The 12,080-nt window shown below is 34.2% G+C and overlaps 1 protein-coding gene across 4 annotated transcripts in view; it reads right to left on the bottom strand.

Annotated features, from left to right (window-relative positions):
• TXNDC16 (thioredoxin domain containing 16) overlaps positions 1 to 12,080 on the bottom strand; it is a 174,413-nt gene that overhangs the window by 30,033 nt on the left and 132,300 nt on the right. For all 4 annotated transcript variants that reach the window (XM_020974852.2, XM_020974853.2, XM_020974854.2 and 1 more), the window contains 4 exons: positions 5,976 to 6,144; positions 5,483 to 5,619; positions 2,617 to 2,701; positions 569 to 707 (listed from right to left, as the gene is read on the bottom strand). In XM_020974852.2, coding sequence (XP_020830511.1) covers positions 569 to 707; positions 2,617 to 2,701; positions 5,483 to 5,619; positions 5,976 to 6,144 — 530 coding nt within the window. The remainder of the gene's footprint in view (positions 1 to 568; positions 708 to 2,616; positions 2,702 to 5,482; positions 5,620 to 5,975; positions 6,145 to 12,080) is intronic.

The following is a 12,080-nucleotide window of genomic DNA, read 5'->3' as shown; positions in this document are numbered from 1 at the left end:
ATTTTCTTTTTGCAATCATCTTACATAGCCCTTCCCTTAAAAAACATAACAAAACAAAACAAAACACACTATACTTCTTTAAGTTTTCCCTTTTCATTCAATCCAGGTGAATCCTTCTCCTTTTCCTCTATCTCCCTTATCTCCTTCCCCGATCACTGCTTTCATGCTTTAATGTCTTCCTCTTCCTACACATTGGCTTAGGTTGTAGGGTGTTTTGTTTTGTTTTGTTTTGTGGTGGTACTTGCCCTTATCTATTTTTCCCTAATGAGGTAGTAACAGCCGTTTTGTAAAAGAAGTATGTTATTCAACATGAACTCTTATACCACTTATTTCTATTAACTAACAATCATATTAGCCTTACAAATGATCAAAATGCATATTAAATTCTGGTAGTGGATTAGGAAAGTTGCATTTATGTAAATTTAAAAATAATATATAGCAGCTAGGCTTCAGTCCAGTGGCCAAAGCCAATAAAAGCTAGAAGAGTATAACAATGCAGAGAGAAATACTTTTTTAGATATAATTTTCCTGATTTCAAATACCATTGATGCTATAAAAATATACTCACAAATATTTCCAACAATGCACTTTTTATTATTTGAACTATATCCTTAGCATCAGAATTAGAGAGCAGAATGCTATCTATTTTCCCTTCTTTGTGTCTGGCGAGCAGTAGTGCCGGAAGAGTCACAGCATATTTCTTTGACCTGCAGACAGACACAGTAAGATTATTTTAATAAATAAGACATTGTAAGTATGTAAAATCTAAATCAGGTGCCCAAGCAAATCAGGAGACCATGAGAGGATGAAACAAATGGGAAGCTCTAATGAGCAGTAAAAAGAAATTCAGTGCTAGACAACCAAACTTCTAATTACTTGATTTTGGGAGACTGGAAGGCCTGGTAGATTTAGAAGAAGCAACAAATATAATCTCAGCTTGGTTTTCCAAATTCTCTTCTATACTATATACCTACCATTAAGCATATTGGCAAAACAACTAATAGTTATTGTGCCTTCCTGACCTAAAGATTCTTTAGGCCAAGAAGAGACTATCACCCACTTCTGATTACTAACTTCCACTCAAAATTCTCAATTACATGTTTGAATGAGACAGTAATGAGGCTGTATATGATTTTTCCTGAGTCATATGCAAATCACTAATTCATAATTTTTTTTAAAAGGACAGACATTATGAAAAAAGAGGTAAGCAACCCAAATACCACTCAAAAAAACTGCTCAGAAACCAAAAATACATTTTAAATCTTAAGCCAAGATCACATTCTAAATGAGTATATAATAGCCTAAAGGATCAAAGAGACATTATTAAGACATTTGTCAAACGGAGGAGGACTTGTATGATATGCCATAGAAATCTTGGGTCCAAGATTTAATATTTTCATCAGTGGCGTGGGTAAAGCATGATCATTGTTTGCATATGATATTAATTATAGAAAGAGTGGTCAGGAAAATAGAAAAAAAAGGATCATAATAAAGTTTAGAATTAGTCATGAAAAATATAATTCTCTAGTACAAAAACGCCTTAAACTGTATGAGATATCCTAACTTGAATTGTACTTGAAACTAAATAGATTAGAAATGTCTTTAAATAAATTAGAGTCAGGAATGGTGGCATATGCCTGTAATTACAGCTACTGAATGAACTGAAGATGGCAGATTTCTTGAGTTTGGGAGTTCTGAGATACAGGGGCTATGATGATCAAGTGTGCATATGAAGTCTGGCACCAATATCGTGAGCCCCTATAAGTATGGAGACCACCAGGTTACCTAAGAAGGGGAAAACCCACTCAGGTCAGAAACAGAGCAGGTCAAAGCTTCCCTGATGATTGGTAGTGAAATTAGACCATGAGTAAATAGCCCTTGTACTTTCAGTCTAGACAAGATGGGGAAAAAGGAAGAAAGTTGGGAAGGAAATTATTCCTTTGGAATAACTAATTTCTAAGAAAGAATGTAAGAAAGAAAAAGGAAGAGAAAGGAAGGAAGGAAAATACGAAGTATTTGCATGCTTACTGCTATGATATTCACCAAACCTGACCCACTTGGTGGCTAAATCCTTCATTGTGCAGCAAGTGAAACTTCTAAATAATCTTGGACATTACAAGTAACATGATTAAAAGCTTCAAAAATACTGATTACAAGTATCACGTATCAGAGAAGAATACATTATATTCACAGATGCCACTGACACCTCCAGAAATAACACAGATTTTAGAGAACAATAAGCTTATGAACTTCAGTGATCACAAAAAACTCTCTATATGGCCAGAACAGCTCCCAAATCCACCCAACCCCACCCACTGCCCCCTAAAAATGGCAGAAGAACAAAAAGTACAGGGTCAGAAATACCAGGAAGACAAATAGAAGCAAATCAGAACTACTCTTGGCCTTGAACTGAATTAATGGGTAAAGTGTCTAACATTCAATTTATCAGTATACCACTATCTTCCAAATTTTTTTGGAGAAATCCAAACTTTAGGGCAAATAGCATGCCATACGGCTATTTTGTGTTCAACTGTTTCTTGGACAGTTAAGTACCCAGGGAGATTATGAAAAACTTCTGAATTATTTATTAAAACTGAAGAAAGCAAAAAAACTTACAGAATCAAAGCATCTTCTTCAGAATAGAATCCTGTGATGACATAGCCTTTTAGACTATTTCCTGCTTCAATAAAATTTTCTTTTTCTATAAACATATAAAATATGCAAAATTTTAAAATGTCCCCTTAAATTATGTTAGATTATAAATTTCATGAATTGATTTATAAAAATTTATATTTCTCTATACAAAAACAAGAGACATTTAGAAATATTTGAATGTTGATATCTTAAAAACTTTTTAACAGAACCTTTTTAATACCATATTAACATACCCAAAGGTTTAACTACTTTTTGTATCAAAAAATATTGATCCTAATATGTATATTCCTTCACCCTCTTCTGTCCATTTCCTCTAATCAGTTGCCACTCCACTTCCTATCTGGAACCCCACATCCACACCTTTCTTCATGGATCTTTCTTTATGAGTTGGAACCTCAGCTTCATATAGTTGTATCTACATCCAATCCTGAAAGATTGTGCTGACTGTGTTAGCTGACTAGCCCCCAAAAAAGAGTAAAGAAAATAGTATTTATTTTGTACTTGATGTGAGAAAAGATTTACTTTAGAGACTGCAATAAATGTCTCATGAAATATACTTGTATCTTAAAATGCTCTAAGACAGCTATTGTAATCACTACTGTGTTTCTTCTCCCATATTAAATGGTTACCTTTACCTGCTTTTTTCCCTTTAAGATACTTGTAATATTTGCTTTTTCAAATCCCTCATTCATACCTGATAAGCAGCATAGCCCACTATATCTCAGAAATCTTGGGTTCAAGAGATCTGCCAGCTTACCCAGTTGATGCCTCTTTTGCTTTCACTTAAGGATCTGAAATGTTACCCTTCACAGTGGTGTCAGCATTTTAATAGTCCAATAAAGCATTAACCTAAAGAAATGAAGCTCTAACTATTAAATTTCATGTTATCAGCTGGTATTTGGAGGGAAAATTTCTCTGGGACAAGTAGAACCTTCTCACCACCACACAAGCTATCACAAACTCCTTCTATTCACATCTTAAGAGTGAGGGCAGCTCTAAATTTCAAAATGGTATCCTGTCATATGATTCTTTCTTATTCTCAGAATTATTTAAACAAGTCCTAAGCACAACTTGCTGAAGTAGATACTAACTTATATAACTTAAAGTTTCTGAAACAACAATTAATTTTATCAGTAAACAGGAAAAGTCAGTTGGGGATTTATTCTAGTATGTCCTAGTATCCCTCTCATTTCTGGCACATGACTTTAGGTTAAGATTTCTTCATATATTAGCTTTTAAACAGAGCAGCTGATAAAATCTTCCATTAAAGGCTGAAGTTAATGATGTAAATTCTTTGATTCTTTCTTTGTCAACATTTCTAGGGGTTACAGTTTTGTTTCTTTCCTTTGCAATTCAAAAATCTGTTTGTTTTTATGGAAAGACAGGAGCTGCCCTCAGACAGAGAAATGAGGGGAAAGAAGTTCAGCATGCCAGGGAGCCATGAAATAGACAGCCAACCTATACCAGGTTCTATGAGTCATGTGGACTAGGTAGGTTCTCCTTCTGCTTTTGGGGAAACTTTGGTTTCCTTTCTGTGAAAGAAAGGAATACAAATGAATATACTGATCAACTCAAATTTTTTTAACAGTAAGATTTTATATTTTTTTCCCCTAAGAAATAAAGAAAAATGTTCCCCTAAGAAAACTTTGAGTCTTTCCTATGATAACATAGGACATACTCTAAAACAATTTCATTTTGATTAATTTCCACCAATTATATGGTTAATTATAAACTTAAGAATTAGTAACAGAAAATATTTTTGCAGAGAGAGAAAACTATGACCCAAATAAAAAATTCATTAAAAACAAAAATTTGAGAATGAGTCAAATGCCAAATACTGTGTAATAAAAATGAAATGTTCTCAGTTTTTGAAATGCTTGGTACGATATATTAAGAATTCACAAAAAGAAGGCAAGAGTGTTTTTGTTTTTCAAACTAAAGTATGACAATGTATTCCTTGACTTAAAACTACAATAAATTATGGATTTTTCTCTTTAGGGTAACATAAATGGATGTGGAAGTGATCCTATCTTCTCAAAGTCTATGCCAGTAGAATGCAAACTCTGCTGGTTCCCAAACAAAGCTGGAAAATTTTCAAATATGTGCCTAGCAGTTAAGGCCCAAAATGATATTAATAGGCATTTGAAGGTGGGGTTTGAAAAGGCAAATATTGCAAGTATCTTAATACAAGAAACAGCTAGAAATAATAATCATTTAAAATGGGAGAAGAAGGTAAGAGAAAAGTCAAAGTTTCTCAGTATAAATAATCATAAATCAATCTAATTACTCAATTCTTTCAGTAATTGGAGTGATTTATAGCAGTCCTTATAATGACTAGATGGGTTATATAAAGACATAAATGCATAAGTCTAAATGGGACAAAAGATGTAAAGATGAAAAATACAATTGCCTTTCTGCAATATCTTACACATTATTATTTTCAAAAGTTGTTATTCATAAGTATGCCATTTTTAAAAAGGCATCAAAACCTAACAGAGATAAAATTGTCATTTTATGCTGTATTTGTCTTGGTATAAAAATATTTTTATAAATTCACTAGATTAAAGACAGCAATATTAATGATTACTAAATACCTTAAAACAGAAAAATTGGCAATATTTTACAGATGCATTTTTTAAAATTTCATAGAGAAATACTTCAATTTTAGAGTGAGAAGACATTTTTAAATGATAATAGCCAGCATTTAGATAGCATTTTCAGTTTCACAAAGAACTTTACAAATATTATCTTATTAATAAACAGTAATAATAAAGAGCAAACAATGAGTTTTCAAAAATACACTTAATTACAAAGGACTTAAATTTACCTTTTGTCATGCTTGAACTAAATACTCCCAGAACTGATACACTAGAATAGGATGTTAATTCTTTATATAATTCCCCACTTAAATATTCTTCTGCTTCTTCAACAGTCACTATCTTCACTGGACATGAAATTCTGTTTCTGAATGATACATACAACCATATTCTAAGTTATTTTATAGCAATATTTCAGCCAATCAAAAATAAATTATACTTTTTATAGACACAACTAAGCATTACTATTTTGAAACTTAGGCAGTTTTTAACAATATATCAGCTCCTTTATAATGAACACAAAATGTTGAAATGTGAGAAAGATCTCTATATAATCTCTCCTTTTCTGTTGTTATTCTACCTGTTGGTTTTCTCTGTTGGTTCAAAATTGCAAATTAAAACATTCATAATCAATTAACTCATAATTAAAAGTTATATCTGCTTAAACTTCTGCCATTTCTTTAGGATATTATGCCATTCCAATAGTGAAGTGCATATACTTACAATCTTATGAATTTTAGGAGATACTCAGTTTCTAGCATACCAGTATAAATTACTGGTTTCTCTCCCGCCTTAAATATCTTTATAACAGGATATTCAGTGATATTTTGCTTTATACAGACATTAGACCAATCTCCACAATTGAGTCTAGTAAATAACATGTTGGACACTCCTAGATAAAAGAAAAGATAATAATATTTTTCTAGATATCAAATGCCCAAAACAGCCATTCAGAATTATTTGGACAAGAAAGAACTGTACTTACTCTGTGAAACATAAGGATATTATTTGGGGTACAATTTGAATACTGATTTAAAAGCATGTTCAGCACCAAGGAAATAAATAATATAATGAAATATGCTAATTGTTAAGTTCAATAAACGGAAAGGAGCAATTAACTTTGTTCTTGATTAATTATTCTTTAAATTGTCAAGTTGCCAAAGCTCTGGATTGCAGTCACCTAAATCTTATTTATTAATATACCTACTAAGAGATCCTCAAATTAATGTTAAGTGTAGGATTCAAGAATCTATATCTTATGACTGAATTTTCATTCAGGAATAAGAATTGTTGTTTGTTTGTTTTTTTGAGACAGGGTCTCCCTATCTCACCTAGGACAGAAGTACACTGGACACTCTCAGGCTCTATCCCAATACTGATCAGTGTGGAAGTTTTGACTTGTTCCATTTCTGACCTGGAGTGGTTTGCCTCTTTTTAGGCATCCTGATGGCTCCTATTCCCAAAAGCTCATTATATTGGCTCTTTGCTTAAGTGCAGACACCTGATTAGTTTACCTCTCTGCAGCTCAGAATTCTCGGGCTCTTTTTTTTTTTTTTTTGCTTTTAGGCAACTGGGGTTAAGTGACTTGCCCAGGATCACACAGCTAGTAAGTGTCAAGTGTTTGGTCTGAGGCCAGATTTGAACTCAGGTCCTCCTGACTTCAAGGCTGGTGCTCTATCCACTTTGCCACCTAGCTGCCCCTCATGGAAGTTGGGATTCTTTTTTTTTTTTTTGGCTAGGCAAAGTGACTTACTAGCTAGTAAGTGTTATATGTCTGAGGCCGGATTTGAACTCAGGTCCTCCTGAATCCAGGGCCGGTGCTCCATCCACTGCACCACCTAGCTGCCCCTGCAGCTCAGAATTCTCAAGCTCAAGTAATACACCAGCTGCTGCCTCCCTGGCACCAAAGATCACAAGAACTCACCACAATGCCCAGGATCAAAAAAATTTTTTTTTGTCAAATATCAAAGACAATGACATCTAATAGCAAAATTAAATGAACAAACTTCCAAGTCACATGACAAACAATATGATGGACTAGATACTTTACTCAGTCCTCACTAATTCTCAAAAAAAGAACATAAAAAATCCTGAAAGAAGAACTCTGCACCAGATGGGGAGTAGTTGCAGTTGAATACACAGGACAAAAAGTGAAGCACAACCAGGTAAAATCCTTAAGAATTAATGTTGGAAAATGCTAATCCTTAGAATGCTCACTCACTGCCCTCTCTCAAACTTCCCCATCAGGGATCACAAATAAACTTGTAGGCTTGCACCTGGAGCCCCAATATTGGGATCTCCTCTTGCTACAGAGATTTCATAGGCAAGCAAAACTCACTCACTGCCTGTCCCTAACCCTGCAACCTGATTCTGCCCAAGCACCTGAGGAGGAGAGGAGGTGATATGTGCTGCCTTTTTCTTATGAAGCCTAGCTTAGCCCACCCTCTCCCCCTACTTCAATTTTGAAGAAGTCCTATTTACAACATGTTCCTCACCCACATCTACATCTGAAAAATGTAGCAGATGCTAATTCAGTTTAAGAAAAAAGCTAAGGGAGAAACCAGGGCAGGAAACCAGTATAACAGAAGTCCTAGGCCTAAAGGAAAGGCAAATGAAACCCAGATGGGGCCAGTTCCACTATCACAGAGGCTAATGGCAGGGAAAAAGGCCAGTGAAGCCAAAATTCACCAAAATAGGAGGAGGCTAAAGCAGCTTTGTAGTATAGCTCCAGTGAAATATCTATTAAGAAAGGAAGAAAGAGTCAGAAAGTGAGTAATGGTGAAATATTTTTTTTAAAAAATCTGAAATGCCAAAGACAAGAGGAAAAAGTTTTAATAAAAATCCAGAGAGCAAGCAGATTAAATCAATAGAGAGAATTCTAAAATCAAAAGGAAAGATGAGTACTAAACTCTCAAAGAAACTGCATAGCTCTCAACAAATATTACGAGACAAAGAAAAGTAAACCAATTAAACACAGAAAAATAGGCAATCTGAACTAAACATGAAACAACAAGAATTTTAAGAATGGATTAAAACAGAAATAAAACCCATAAGAAGTAATTACAAATTAACATAACTCAGAATTTAGAGCCCTTAAAGCAAAAATTTTAAAAATTGAAGTAGCATAGTAAAAACAAAATCAGAGTTTGTTCAAAGAAATGAAGATAGAATAATGGACTTGGAATATACAAATAGTGAAATGAAGGAAAATCTAGCAGAAGAGAAGTGAAAAGTAACCATATTAAACAAACACATTATTTCTATACAAGCCAAACCCCTTGACTTTGAAGACAGGATGCTTACAAATAGCTTACTAATCATAGGTTGCACTGAAGAACATGACAAATTAAAATACCTGAATATCATAACAGATACAGGAAAAAACCAACTGCCCAGAACTTCAAAATACAGAAAACAAACACCAACTGAAGAAATACATGGATCACCTACAGAAAAAAGAAAATTATGCTTCAAAGTCAAGATATAGAGTGGTTAAACTTAATAGTTCCAATGCCAAATGACAACCACAGAGACCAAGAGAAAGATCTTCAACTATAAAAGAAAGAAAACTCAAATAACATAAAAGTACTCTGCACCCACTAGAAAGCTTATAAGAAAATGGAGGGGCAGCTAGATGGCGCAGTGGATAGAGCACCGGCCCTGGATTCAGGAGGACTTGAGTTCAAATCTGGCCTCAGACACACAACACTTACTAGCTGTGTGACCCTGGGCAAGTCACTTAAACCCATTGCCTAGCCAAAAAAGAAAGAAAGAAAGAAAGAAAGAAAATGGAAGAGTATATCTTGAAAAGCAAAGGAAGTCAAGCTGTAACTCCAAATGGCATAGCCTGCTACAAACCGGAACCTAATTATCAACATCAACAAAAAGACATTAAAAAATAGATAATTTATACCCTAACTTTCTGGGAGAAAATGAGAGCAAAGTGTGTGATTTGCAAATATCCTAAACTATGGAAACATAAGAAAAGCAAATAAGCACAACTGCCAAGGAAAGAATAAGTATTAAAATAAATGTCCCATTTTTAGAGGTTATTTTTTAAAAGAAAGAGAAAGGTTGACCTATGGCATAAAAAACAAAGAGAACATCAAAAGATTTTTAAATAAACAGACAAGAGGATAAAGATATAAGCCAATTTAAAGAAACTGGAGACATGAAACAATACTTAAACAGCATGGACTAAATCCCATGACTCTTCTATAAGTGAATCAATGATTTTTCTATGGGACAAAATTGTGGAATGTTACAGTATATAAATGGGGAAAGTAGTACTAGAGGAAAGAGAAAAAAGGTGATGGACACTTATCAAGTTAAAGAGTAAACAGCACAATAATCATTGGCTCTAATATATAGGGCTTATATAGCATACACACATACATGCAATATTAAGTCTTGCAAGGTGCTTTTCATGAATAATACTTCATTTTATCCTTACAACAAGAAGTAGAAAGATAAGTGCTATTAGTCCTCATTTTACAGATAAGGAAATAGAGGCAAAAAGAGGTTAAGGATCAAACAACTAGTACGTGTCTGAAGCCAAATTTGAACTCAAATCTTCTTGACTCTAGGTCCTCTAAAAACAAAGGCTTCAGAAGAATGGGAAAAGCAAAAGAAGGAAGGGATTGAATCTGAGGAAATAACAATGAGGGGCTGGTGGTAGTGAAGTGTTGTCTCAACACAACAGAGGTACCAGTAAATATAATTCCCATGGCAGAATAGGATGCCTATGAAGAGCAATGGGGATCTGAAGATAGCTTTAATCTGGGGGGAATTGGTGCAAGAAGGGGAGGGGAAGGTTAAATCTCTGAGTGTTTTGACTTTGCAGACAACATCTTGCCCCAGGAAAGAGAAATGGTAGTTCCTAGAGGAAGCTGCCACCCTCTGGGTGGGGGAGACATACACCTAGAGAGGCAATGGCATGGTGTAAAGGAGGATGATCATGAGTAGAAGAAGGAGTTGAACTGAATGGCACAATTTAGGATACAATAATTTCTACCCTGTGGCATTCCTTCTATCCAAATTACTTACTTCATTAACTGATAGTTCCAAGAGTGAGGAACTACAAAGAGACAATGAGGCAAGATCTGTAAATATAATAGAAATTGGTTAGGGACCATCACCAATTGTCTTGACCTTTGGCTTGCCACTGCACTCCAATGACTCTAGAAGAGACAGCAAGGCTGACAACTTTGCATAGTTCTGTTTCATTCAAATCAAATTCGTGCACAAGTCAAAATATCACGCTAATGATATCATTGGCCCTTTGAGAAGAAAGGCCAAACAACAACAACAGAAATTGGTTAGAAAAGAGAACTGAACCTGGTACTTCAAAAGCTTTAACTCCATGAAGAACACAAAAAAACACAAAGCAGGAATAAATAAGGATATAAATTACGAATCAGAGAACAAAATTTCAGAATACAAAGGGAATTGATGATAATAACAAAGCACAAAAATTTTTTTCAGATTAAATTTATTTATTTTTATTCAGTATTTTGTTTTCCCTAGTTAAATGAAAAACAATTTTTAACAATTGTTTTTAAAATTTTGAATTCCAAATTCTCTTCCTTCCTCCTCTCCCTCCCCCTTACTGAGAAAGTAAGCAATTCAATATGGGTTACATAGGATACAGATACATGTGTAATCATGCAAAACATTTCCATAATAGTCATGTTCTAAAATAAAACATAGACCAACCCCCCCACAATAAAAATCTCAAGAAAAATAAAGTTTAAAAAGTATGCTTTAATTTGTATTCAGACACCATCAGTTCTTTCTCTGGGGATGGATAGCATTTTTCATCATAAGTCCTTCAGAATTGTCTCAGATCATTGTATTGCTGAGAATAGCTAAATCATTCTCAGCTGTTACTTTGTACACAGTACATTTCACTTTGCATGAGCTCATATAAATCTTTCCAGGCTTTTCTGAGAGCATCCTGCTCATCATTTCTTATAGCACAATAGTATTCCATCATAATCACATATCACAATTTGTTCAGCCATTCCTCAAATGATGGGAATCCCCTCAATTTCCAATTCTTTGCCACCAGAAAAGAGCTGCTTTAAATATTTTTGTACATGTAGGTCCTTTTCCTTTTTGTCTATTTTCTCTTTTGGGATACATACTTAGTAGTGGAATTGCTAGGTCAAAGGTTATGCATGGTTTTATAACCCTTTGGGCAAAGTTCTAAATTGCTCTACAGAATGGTTGAATCAGCTCACAACTCACCAACAGTGCATTAATGTCTCATTTTTCCCACATCCCCTCCAATGTTTGTCATTTTCCTTTTCTGTCCTATTAGTTGCTCTAATAAGCATGAGGTAGTACCTCAGAATTGTTTCAATTTGCATTTCTCCAATCAATAGTGAGTTAGAGAAGATTTTTTTTAATATGGTTATAGATAGCTTTGATTACTACATCTGAAGACTGTTCATATCTTTTGATCATTTATCAATTGGGGAATGGTGCTTATTTTTATAAATTTGGTTCCATTCTCTATATGTTTGAGAAATAAGACTTTTATCAGAGAATCTTGCTTCAAATTTTTTTCACACTTACTATTGTTCACTTCATTTCCCTCCATCCTATTCCCCCTCCATTTATTCTATTCTCTCTCCTTTCACTCTGTGCCTCTTCAAAAGTGTTTTACTTCTGACTTCCCTCTTGCTCAATCTGCCCTGCCTTTTATCACACTCCCCCTTCTTTTATCTCCTTTCCCTCCTACTTTCTTGTAGGATAAGACAGAATTCTATACCCAACCAAGTATGTTATGTTATTCACTCTTTGAGTCAATTCTGAGGAAAGTAA

Source organism: Phascolarctos cinereus, unplaced genomic scaffold, assembly GCF_003287225.1.
Source record: "Phascolarctos cinereus isolate Bilbo 61053 unplaced genomic scaffold, phaCin_HiC Scaffold_3;HRSCAF=262, whole genome shotgun sequence".
Taxonomy (NCBI): domain Eukaryota; kingdom Metazoa; phylum Chordata; class Mammalia; order Diprotodontia; family Phascolarctidae; genus Phascolarctos; species Phascolarctos cinereus.
Note: the sequence above shows the minus strand (reverse complement) of the source record. Positions and strands in the feature narration are given on the sequence as shown.